General features: G+C 27.7%; 1 protein-coding gene across 1 annotated transcript in view; it reads right to left on the bottom strand.

Annotated features, from left to right (window-relative positions):
• Positions 1-12,898, bottom strand: part of Fife (regulating synaptic membrane exocytosis protein fife) — a 588,373-nt gene that overhangs the window by 411,255 nt on the left and 164,220 nt on the right. The window contains exon 2 of the mRNA XM_075369629.1: positions 4,387-4,549. Coding sequence (XP_075225744.1) covers positions 4,387-4,422 — 36 coding nt within the window. The 5' untranslated portion in view covers positions 4,423-4,549. The remainder of the gene's footprint in view (positions 1-4,386; positions 4,550-12,898) is intronic.

Genomic DNA, 12,898 nt, shown 5'->3' with positions numbered 1-12,898 from the left:
TTTAAGATGCCATGCAAGAATACACAGAAATACAAACGGATTTAAAAACAACAGCGAACAAGAAAAAATTACAAATTTTTGTAAATGCAATCCAGAATACTGTAGGTTAGTTTTGTAAACTTCATTTACAGTAATTACGGTTTTAGTGTACGTAGTACTGTATTGTTTTCTTGACTTTTTAAGGCGATTACCGAGTACGATTTGAACATGCAATACCATTTTCTAATACAGTACATACTGTACGTACTGTAGTGTACCAGGTATTATTTAGACCTATACCGTAATACTTTCCAGCCAGGTGATCATTGATTGTTTTTTACGATGAACATTATATTACTTTCAAAGAGATTAATTGAGATTAATCCATCTTAATACGAATCCACAGACATAAGTTTCTTTAATAATAAATTCTTAAATATAAAAATTTAGAAAATTTTTTTTATACGGGAATATTTTTTGAGCTAAGTTACTACATTATTGTATATGCGCTAACTTGCACTTGCTATAAAATAAATGTAGATATATTTACTAAAACAACGTTTATTAACCTTTATCCTTTAGTATAATTTTATTAATGAATTATTTCATTTTTCATTTGATACGAATTTATATATAAATCAGTAGCAAATCTGGGTGCATTTTTATCCATAATAAAAAGAACATAGAATAATGATATTTACACAAGCTCTAAAAGAAATAATTATTGCAGCTTTTATTGTAGGCTAATACATTTCTTGAACGGCGAAGAATTATTTAATTATAATTTTGAACGGAGTTTTTTTTTCATAATTTTTTAGCTACTAAACTCGTTACCGTTACAGTCAGCTATCTCCCTACAGGTAGTCACGCGATTAATTACTTAAATGCTTTAAACATATTTTACAAAAACATGAACACACACGCGCGCGCGCAGCTTGTAGAGAATAGGTTGCAACAAAACCACTTGCGTGTTCGATTTTTTTTTTACTTTTGATTATTTTGCACAGTAATAATAATAGAACTGAGATTATTTTTTTAATTCTGAAATGATATTAAATTTTATTTATTCAAAATTTAAATAATTTTCCATAATCATATAAGTCTAAAATTTGAATACATTTCAATAACGCATAGGCGTATTTGTAATTACAGGTTTCGTTGAAATCAGATATACAGTATGAAATAGTCCACTGAGAGTTACACTGTGTGACTACCAAAAATTATACTTATCGCCTTATATCTTTGCAAATGAGATTTAAGAAGAACAATTCTGTTTATAATAATAAAAAATAAAAGTACTCTTATTTTATACACAATTAATTTTTGTTAATACATTTAATTTTTTTCGTACCAAATTTTTTTCCCTATATATCTAGGGATAGCTAAGGAAATATAGATAATTCTTTAAATTTATACTTTTAAAATAGTCTAATTACATAGTTTACATTTTTAAACCTAACTGTCGTGTGAAACCCGAATAAATTATTTATAAGAATATTCTCTATTGATTGCTGAATAACATATTTTTCTCATTGTGTTTGCTTAATTTAAATGTTTTAGACTAACGATTTTACAACTATTAGTCATCAGAAAATAGCCTATACTAGCCAAGGATAGTGGTTTTTCCAAAATTAAAAAAAAAAATTCGGTAACTTCGTTTAGATATGCTGGATAAATAATGTGTGTTTAGGAATAAAAACATATACATTTTTTTCAATAAAAATAAGCTGAAATTTATAAATTAAAATATAATTAACTATTTCTCTTTGGTGCGGGCGGTATATAGTATTTTTTTGTAAGAAAATCATACTCGAAATTTTATCTTTTCAGCGACAGTCCTAAATACCAGTAAAAAGATTATACGAAGTTGTTCGTTGTATTTTTTCTATAGATTTTACAAGTTTTTTTTTTTTAATAACATTTTTATTGATTACTTTTAATTACTAACCGTTTCTTATTCAGTTTATCAAAAAGCCACAATAACAGTTATTTTAATTTTTTAGAATGCATTTCTTATTGATTAGCTGTTACTTGAAAAAAAAAATGACAGCGGGTAAAACCTGATAAAAACGTTCTAAATAAATTAGGAGAATAAATAAAAATTCGATATTAACATATAATTAACAATTGTTTTTATTTCGCGTTAAAAGGCATAAATTTGAATTAGATTATAAGTGGTCAAGAAAAGATACATACACTTCTTTGTTTTTCTTAAGTATTTTGAAGAAAAATTTCAATAATGAAATGACATTGTATAAATTTGACAAAACAGTGGTTGCAAAATAAATTATCCATAATTTTGTGTCGGTATTATGAAGTGAGTTAGTTATTAAGCCTCAAAGGCATCGATAAAAATATAAGTTTACTAACATAATATATCAGATTAATTTATTAAAACCTAATCGAAAGTAGATATTATTTAATTAATAAAATATATTTTCTCTCATATATACAAGTATATTTCTTATCCTAATAAAAAAAAAGTAAAATCCATTATCCAGTTAGGCCGACAATGAAATTTTTAGATAAAAAATATAAGTGATTTCTGTACATTTAAAGAACGAAGTGATTAAAAAAAGGTTAATAATCTAGATTTCAAATGCTGAACCTAAATTCATGAATTACCATAAATTTCTAAATGATTTTTAGTGTGTACTGTGACAGTCATTAAAAACAATAACGTACATGTTTTCTATTTTCAATGTGGTTATTATAAAATGTTAGAATAAAATAACGTAATACAATTATGTTTTTTTTTTTACATTAATTGTATTTAACAGATAATTTTAGTTTAATTTAATTTCAATAAAATGTTTACGTAAACAATTTATTTTTACTGTCAGAAACAGACGTGACTGTTCAGAGATATCAGTAATTTATGTACGGCAATATAAAACTGTAAATGAAAATTATAAAAATTTCACCTGAATATATATATATTTGTAAAAAAAACACAATAATAAGTATATATTAATAAAAAGACCAGATAAATAATTGGTTAAAAAAAATTGATAATATTATCAAATATCTAATAAATATTTTATAGCGATTTTGCTTAATAACGACGTATAATTAAACAAAAAGAAAAAAAAGCTGCAGTACTCATTCAATAAATAATAAAACTGAAACAAATAACACAAACAACCAGCCCTGAAGTACAAAGAAAGGGGTCAGCAGCATAGAAAGGCTAAAGAGTAAAATATAAATGGGTTGAAAAACGAGCCCTTCTAGAAACGAAAAAACAACAGAACAAAATGAATGGAAAAAACTACCGATAGGAAAATACTTAGAAAAAGGTAATATTTATATAAGAAGTCAACGACAAAATTAAAAACCTAAAAAAAAAAAAAAAAAAACAGTGAAATAATCTGTAAATTATCAATTCGGAAGTGTTGTAGATTCTCCATTAAAATAATAAAAACAATAAAATAAATTAGTTTCAATTCTGACTTGGAAAAGTTAAATTAGTTTTTCTGTTTGGTTACGTCGCTCAATAATGTTTACGATTCGTTTAAATTTTGCGCTGCGAAATCTCATAAAGTAGGGACACAATCAAAGAAGAATAATGTTAAAATCGTTACACAACAGGGAGAAACATGGGGAATTACCACACTAAATAAGAAACCAATACAATAATCCAATATATCCCAAACCTAATTGTAAAGACAACTTCTTCATAGCATTTATATGTATATCATGGCACATGATATACATATAACTATTCTGTATACAGAATAGTTTATGTCGCACAATTTAATAATGTGGACAACGTACAACCAATAAAACTGTTCTATACTGACTTCAACCAGGATAATGCAAGATACAAATAATCAGACAGATTATGGACATCTGTGGAAACTTCTTGGATAGCTACATCTTTTTATTCATAAGAGTTATGTAAATACGATCTCTAAAAAAAACTGTTAGTAAATAAATAAAAATTGAAAACAAGATGTGCATTTCGATTAATAAAAAAATATTATCAGTTAGTGTCTGTTACAGTTCGTTCATCTATTTCTTCTAATGATGATTGTTTTTTACAGTAGACATGTACGTCTGATTTTAGGTTTTTATTTTTGGTAAACGTCTCCTGAATGTTTCTGTTTAGGATTTTATTTTAATAACTGTTTGACTCAACTTATTCTAGAGCTGGTGCTAAAAATTGTAAATGCAACTGGAAACAGATAAAGATGTAATAAAAATCGTTGAAAATTAGTTAAAAACATTAAAAAGAAATAAAAATATGGATTTTATCACCCTCTTCAATAAACAAATTTTTTAGATTTTAAAAAATGCATTTGAAGACTTTGTTTAGTATCACTAAAAAAGGATATAAAATAATAGCCAATATGTAGTTATAAATATAACATAGATTGCACATCCGATATATAGAAAAAACCGAATTACCTTCTTCATGAAGGACATAACATTGGTCGGCAGCATGGTGTCTGTTTTTATTTTATCTTCTGTTTTATAACAATTTAATTATAAAGTTTACGGCTGCAGCCACATGGTCACACGTCTTCTGATCATCACCTTCACTGCTTCCTTCGACTGCTTCCATTTTTATCTGAAATAAAATAAAAAAAGATATCTTTGTAATAAAAAAATTACATTTTATTTTTATTCTTAACAGATATAAAAACAAAAAGAAAAGATTATCAGTTCGAATTATATGATTTTTTTTCTTTTATCTTTACGTTACGATCATCAGACGTACATAGTTCAATTATTTTTTTAATTTTGTTAAGAAGTTTCTGAAAAATTATATCGGTGGAAACAACCAACAACACTCAGGCAAAAAAGAACGAAACAAGAAGGCCCTCCCATGGTAGCGAAACCAGTCCAGCCTAGACTGGCAGAAGAAGAAGAATCTCTAAAACCTAAATTGCCTAATCATCCACATCTTACAATTATTATTAGTCAGGTAACCACTTACAGACACTATATACGACTCCCTCCGCTGTGGGAGGGAGTACATTGGACCCTCCCCAATGCACAACCAGGACTCCATCAGACGCATTCCTGCTGTTAGACCAAAGGCACTAGCATCGAAAGGTCTTCAGTGGAAAGACTGAAGGGAAATCGCTTCGTGAAAAAGACATAAATATCTTGCTAATCTTTCGAGAAATAATCCGAATAAAAATGCTTTGTACAAACAAGATTCGAAATTCGAAAACGAAATTCCAAACTCCCTTCATTTTAAAACCAAATTAAAAATAAATGTATAATCAACTTTAAAATTTAAAAACCTGCCAGATAAACAGAAAGATCCTGCACAAAGGAACTGATATCCAGGCTCTGCATAAACTTGAGATAAAACATCCCCGGAAATACTTTTTTGTCATTATCATTACCAATTATATTTTTATAGCGTAATGATAAATAGGCAAAAAAAAAAAAAAAAATTCTAATACTCGATATGAATGGCATAAAACATGGTGTAAAAAATATTTTTCTCAAATTGAAAACACAAATTTCATTGTCTTATTTCAAATTGACATTTAGTAGTAGACATTTAAACCGAAGGCAATCAAATTAAATAGGTGGTTTTTCTTATCTTCATCAAGTTGCTAGTTTCTCTTCGTTTACAAAAGGCTTTTTCCATACAATGGTTTTTTTTCAGGACTATTCTTCTTTTGTTTAAAAACAAAATTAATAAATTTTAAATAAACCTTTTAAAAATAAAACGTATTAAAAATGAACAAAAAATTAAAGTATATTACTTAACAGTTCTTAAAATATGGACTTTTTGAAGTCGGTGCCAAATTTTGGGTCAATAAGTTTTAGTCTTATTTCCAGTACTACGTGAAATATACACTAAAAAATCTGAAGGATTAGAAAAAAGGTTACATTAAAGTCAGTGAAGGTGGAAAATGATTATGTGTATTCATTAAATCCGCAAACGATCAGATTATTTAAGCTTCTGTATACGTATTAAATTTATATTGGTAAAATACAAATATGTAGTGAACTGATGGGGTGAGATATAAAAATTCTGTTTTGGAAAACCAGATTATAGTTGGAGGAAAAAGGGACCTATTTTAATGTTTACTGTAGATAGAGATGTGATAATTTTAAATAACTGGGTTCTATTTTGTCACAGGATTTGTACAACGAAAAATTGTTTTCCATGTGTATTTAAAGTTTGTTAAAGTTTTTGGTTTATGAACCTTTTAATTAATAAACTGAAAAGTTGTAACGAAATAAATTAAGAGATAAGAAGATTAGGAAGATATTTAAGGCTAAAGAAATTGATTCTTAGGGAAATATTCACTCCATAAGAATAAATTTCTTAATTATTTTAAGTTAAAATTACCTTAAAAATCTTATGTATTTTCATATCTTCTGAAATACCTGAACACGGAATTTCAAAACTATAACCCGTTTAGAATAAGCAGGTTAGAGGAAAAATTCCAGTAACAAGTATGTCCTAGAAGATAATATAAGAACTGATTAAAGTGATGAGAGCGTGTTGAAAGAACAGGATCATGCAATTTCCTCGTGGATAGGTTATTAGATTGTATGGATGAGTGTAAGAGACATGACTGACCGTCCTTAGCTTGAATAAATGGAATGTTAGAAGCTTTTGAGAGACGAAGCTACGATTAATTTAGTCCAACCGATCGTAAGCCTTAAAAACTAGGACGCAATATACGATATACGTAAAACTGATGTTCTTGTTCTGTAAAAAAAAAACAGTGACATCAGTAGGAATTTTACCTAAGATAAAATTTTTAAAAATTTTTATACTAGAATTAAACCATCTTACACGTAGTACTAATTTGGGTTTATATTAAAATTTGGTTAGTTGATTGCTGAAGTAAGCTCGGTTACTATATAAAGATTATACCATTGTGATTAAGCTGAATATTTTGATTCTTTTAACACCATTCCCAAGTAAATTCTATCTCCCATTAAATACAGCTTACAATTACATTTAATCATGTACTATTGAAATCTATCAAACCATTAAACGACCTTATACATTTAATAGCAACCTCTGTGACATTCAAGTTTTATTATGAGAATACAACAAATTTTAAGAAATAAATTAATAAAAACACTAGTAGCCTCTTGATGCTCCGCAACGGTAATATTGCAAAGTCCCCTACCCCCTTGTTTTTCTCTTTCCTTTCCTACAATAAGTAAAATCGTGCTCACACTTAGTTTCATCAAGCATTGATGGAACTTCAAAGTGATTTTCCTGTGAGTAATAACCACATAAAATTATTCAATTAAGAAATAAATGAGGATTTCTCAGAGGAGACTGAAGTTTGAGGTCCGATGACACTTGATGACATATCTCTTGGTCATCCCGAGCAGAATAAAAAAAAAAATCAGTCCGATCTGTCCAGTAGAACGCCGGACGGACTGGAAATAGGTTTTCATATTGCGTGCTCAAAACCTATTTCCAGTCCTTTCAGACCATTCTACTGGACAGATCAGGCTGATTTCATTCCATTCTGCTCAGCATCGACGGATCCATCACAATGATTTTCTTGTGAGTAATAACCTCGGAAACTTCCTCAATTGAGTAACAAATGTGGATATTTTGAGGATTTCTCACAGGAGACTCAAATTTGGGGTCCGGTGAAGTTCGTTGACATACTTGTGGGTCATTTCGGGCAAAATAATCAGCTCGATCCGTACAGTACGACGCCTCCGCGTGTTCTACTATACGGACTGGAAATACATTTTCAGCCCAATTTTTTAATACATAAGATAATAGAAACTTTAAATGAAAATTTCGGCCAACGAAATCTTCTTTGCTTTTATCCTATCAAATTTGTTTATTAGTAGGCAAAATAGTTTCATGTAACATTAAACTTAAAATTTAACATACAATTTTCTGTTTGGATTAATCGAAAATTTATATACCACAAGTTCATGAAACAAAAAAAAAAATTTGACATTAAATCAAGTAACTGTAGCGTTTTATACATTCAACTTAATAAAATTTAATGTTTTCGTCTCTTACAACCTTTAAAGCTGGAGGCGTCCTTTAACACTTTGCTTGACAACGGCAGACAAACAACGTAACCTTATTAAGTAACACCCACATAGTTACCACCATACCATCCGGTCGTTTATGGAGACCAATTTTCCCCTTATAAATCCTATAAAGTTTTGTTTTTCTAAAAATAATATTACTAGCGATTAATAATAAATACAACGTCACGTTTATTCTAAGTCTGATTGATATTGAGATGAAAAACTATGCGATGAAATTCTGCTCACGTTAAAATATTAAGCAATAAGAAATCAATTTAAGTATAAACTTGATCAAAACAACTGAATTGGTAAAAAAATTAAAATGTTTATCTTTTTAAAGTAAAAATGGATTAATTCGTATTAATTTATCATATAAACTGTGATGTCCGAATATTTTTACCAGTATTTCTTTAAAATTTAGGAACCGCCGAATCCTTCTGAATGACTTTTCTTTATTTTTTTTTTAAACTGTAAGAGAGGTTTTAAATTTATTAAGATAATTCTATTATTAAGTGAAAAGTAAGGTTTTAAATTTAAAGAGTGTAGTATTTTACTTAGTTTTCGTATATAAATATTTTGATTCTGTTAGTAAATTTTTCTACAAGATATTCATGGATAAAATGAAGAAAAAAACTAAATTGTAATTTGACATTTAATTTATGAGAATTGTGTAAACAGTAGTCAATGTTTCAGATTTTTCTTAAGAAGGCAAATGACGTAATTTTTCATAAAAATTTAAATCAGTTTAACTAATTGTGTGTACGATATTGAACTTACTTTTTTGTGTATATTTAACTTAAATTGTTTATACAATTACCTGTAAATTCCTAAGACGTATATGAATTTCATATAATATTGACATTTTATGTAAAACTAAAGAAAAATCACGTTACATCAATTTCTGACCATAATTATTTTAGCATAATTCAATTTGTGTAAGTTCTATTTTTACTGGATATTACTAATAAATGGAATTACCTAATTAACGAAATTTTTAAGAATTTTAATCAAATATTAAGAGATATTTACAATACATTAACAAAGATTAGTAAATCAAATATTAGCAATTTACACGACTGAAATCAAAAGTTTCTATTGCTTCAGATATTTGCTAGTAGACCGTCTTGACAAAAAATAAATTTAATTACCAATAATGCGCTTAGAGGAGATAAAAAAAATTACTAAAATGAGCATTTTAGTTGAAGATTTCATTTGAAAAGAATTAAAAAAAAAATTGGGAAAAACTTTTCGTATATTTTTTTTTACTTTTTCAAAAATAGAGAGGCAATAGATAGATATAAATATATTTTTGTGACAAATAAAATTATTAATTGAACACTTAATGTAATTATGATACAGCATATAGAAGTACAAAAACGCTTCAGCTAAGTTTTCTCTTTTGGGTAATAGATAAGTTCTATTCAGAAAAAATCGGGTAAATTTATTAATTTAAATTGAAAGAGTTTTTAAACTGTAGAAGTGATCATTTTCTGCTCTTAATAATTTTTCTAAATATTCATTAATTTCTACTACTTTCAATACATGCAAATTCTTGTAACTTTGATAAATAATTTAATTTTTACCCACTCGTTATTGAAAAACCCGTACTTGGTCTCTCGCTGCGACTGCTTACCTACCGGATTCCGATAAATGTTCTTCATATATGTTTCGATTTTTAAGTGCGACCTACTGGTTTTCATTACGAATAATATATTAATTTATTCACAAAAATAAAGAAATTTTTATGAATGAACAGTATTTCTTTTTTTAAAATTTAAAATCTTCTAATAATTAAATTTGATGGAAAAATGAGGTAATTTAAATGACATTTAGTATCTCGGTCACACTACTTTTCCGTTTAATTAAAAAAAATTTCATAATTACAATAAAATTTGTTAAATTTAAAGCAAATTATTCAGAAAAAATATTTACTTTGAAAGGATATAAATGTCATTTACAAATATATTATTAGAAAACCGTATCGAAAATGCATAAATAAAACGTAATACTATTCTTGATCAAAAAGTCAATCTACAGACTCGATATTTTCTAATCATGGTTACCTAAGTCCTTTTAATCTTCAGTATTTTCTATCAAAGTTTTTGAATAAAAATTTTCATTCATGGGAAACAAATTAATTTTTCAAATGAATAGCAGCATTAAAACAACCATCATGTTGGTAAAAACATGTTAAACCAAGATTTCGTAAAAGATTTAAAAATGTATTACTTCAATAACAGTTTTGCTTGATGAATAATGAACAATGTGACTTATTTTAAAAAGTTTTTGGAACCTTCTATGAGGTTGATACTCAGCATAAAAGATGTTAATCTGTAAACTGACGTAAAGCAGTTGCGTGCTGAATTCCAATTAAGGTTTTAACTGGCTTGGTGATCACTTATCCTCATTTGAAGGTCTTAATCATGTACAGAAATTAATTATTCCTGTAATTTTCAAAAAATATAACTTTACTGGATGCATTTCATGAGCCACATTTTACTGCAAACTTATTTTCAACATCCACTGCTGCAATATTTTGATAGAGTATTCAGAAGTTATTTTCCATACGCTAAAAGTAAATTTCAACGTATGATATATTATTATGTTAACTCGAAATAAATCATAAGATAAATAAGAAGTTCAATACTTTAGTGGATAATGAGTTCCAGTTTTATGGTGGTTCACATGAGCGATAAATAAGCTGAAACTATAAATATCAGAGTACAATTTTACCATTAAAACAGGATATGATGATCATTAAAAATTTACAGATACTATTTTTAGATACATTTATGCTGTAATCAAATTTTAATAAACTGTCATTTTATTTTTAATCTTTTTATATATTACTTTTTTTTTTTGTACGAATATCATGTTCGAATCTTAAATCAATAATAATTGGCGAAAAGTTAATGTAGCAAATACATTAAAAATTTCGATAACACATAAGTTTCAGGTTTCTAAAGTTATCTTAATTTTAAAACTAAGACGCTTACACGAAAAGATAAATAAATTAGAATTAAAAAAAAAATTAAGATTTCATAAAAAAAAGATCATTAGTTTGCTCGTTTTTTAGATTTTTATTAACTAAAAAATAAAATAAATATATTCTATATAATGTTTTTTTAAATTAGATAAAGCTGTTTTTTATATTATATAATTAGAGAGTTTATTAAATATCTCAAACCAACATAGTAAACTATTCGTTTGTATGCAATCGCAACTTTTGGGTATATTAATAATAATAATAATTTATTTTCATATTAAAATCTCCCTTTTAAGTAAGTTTTCTACCTTGAATAGACATAAAATTTCAAACAGAATTGAATGATATTTGCAGCTGTGTAATGGATGTGCGGTAGAACAATTTTAGATGGATTTCTAATATGCTGGAAAATAATTACTAGGAATAAGAATATCTAGTTTGAAATTTTATAAAAATCCTAATACTTATACAAAAAAATTTATTTAACGTTTTTACAGGAAACAACAATTTCGTGAAATTTTGATCAGTATGTTCGTGTAACGCCTAAGAACAACCAAATACTTGATTAAATTGATTCCAAGGAAATATTTTGATATAAATGGAAGTGTAGATATTTTTAGAAGAGACAAACTTAACTATGTAGAATGATGAAATAAGTCTAAAAAGTCGAAGAAACAGTTCGTCGTCTTGATTAAAAAACTGGAATTTGTTAAAGAAAATTGTGAGAGGTTACGTGCTTTTACAATCTAACTGTGAAAATTTTAAACGTTAAGTGAACGAACATAAGAAATGAGGACGTGATGAGATGAATGGAATAAAAAAATATTGATATGAAATAAAATTATGGAAAAAGAAATGAATGAGATATATTTAAAAAAGAAAGAATTTGCTTATGAATGTCGTAGAGAATATTACTCGTATAAAAGGTTTTTTTAAGAGCAGGAGAAAAAATCAAGATGATTGATGACTAGTACGGAAGGAGCCGTAAGGACTAAATTAATAGAAGTTGATATCGGTTCTTTAGACCTGCCGCATTAGTGTAATGGTATTGTTTAGTTATAACTGTAATGCCATTTCTGTTGTTGGGTATGACGTGCTAACTGAATTACGATAGGAACCGTATACTTTCATCGCTGAATGACGCAAAAATTATACTACGTAATTTTGTAAGACATACTTTTGCAAAGCCGTACCGAAAACAAAAACCATATTGAATATCGATTTAACAAATTAGCATTTTGCTTTCCATACGTCGCCAGAGTAAAGGAGAATTTATCTTAATTTATTAATTTGTCACGATCTGTCGATCTATATATTTCAGATATAATTTGACTACATACAAGTATATTAATCATTTATAACACATTTGGTTTGTCATTTATTATACGGAGTGAGCCAAAAGATACGTAACCCTAAATTCGAATACATATTGTGGATGCAAATTTTGAATTCTGCCGGCGGGAATGTGTGTATTGGTAACGGATGACCTTGTGGTAGAAGAGTAGCACACGATAGCCAAGCAATTTCCCTCCTTTTTGATGACAGTGGTGAGTAAGTTGTGAGCGGACAAACATGCATTTCTCCCAGGTTCAACGTACGTTCATTGTTGAAAGTTACTTTAAATCGCATTCATTCTTAAAATGTCAGGAAGACTTTAAGATAGCTTTTTCTGAATTGCGAATTACGACTCGTTTTAAAGAATCCGGTAATGTGGATGAATGTAAACGGTCCGGTCGACCTACAGTTTTAAGTGATTCGTCCTTGAAAATTATCCGTGTATCCTTGCTACGTTCTTCAAGAAAGTCTATACGAAAACGGTGTCAACAAACTGGAATAGCTTACGTTCGTGTTCGCAGAGCCATAAAGAAACTGAAACTCCGTTCGTATCAGATACACTTTGTGCACGAGCTTCGAGAACCTGATAGGGGAAATAGACTA

Source organism: Lycorma delicatula, chromosome 6 (genome assembly GCF_047948215.1).
Source record: "Lycorma delicatula isolate Av1 chromosome 6, ASM4794821v1, whole genome shotgun sequence".
In the NCBI taxonomy this organism is placed as follows: domain Eukaryota; kingdom Metazoa; phylum Arthropoda; class Insecta; order Hemiptera; family Fulgoridae; genus Lycorma; species Lycorma delicatula.
This window is presented reverse-complemented; position numbering and strand designations above follow the sequence as displayed.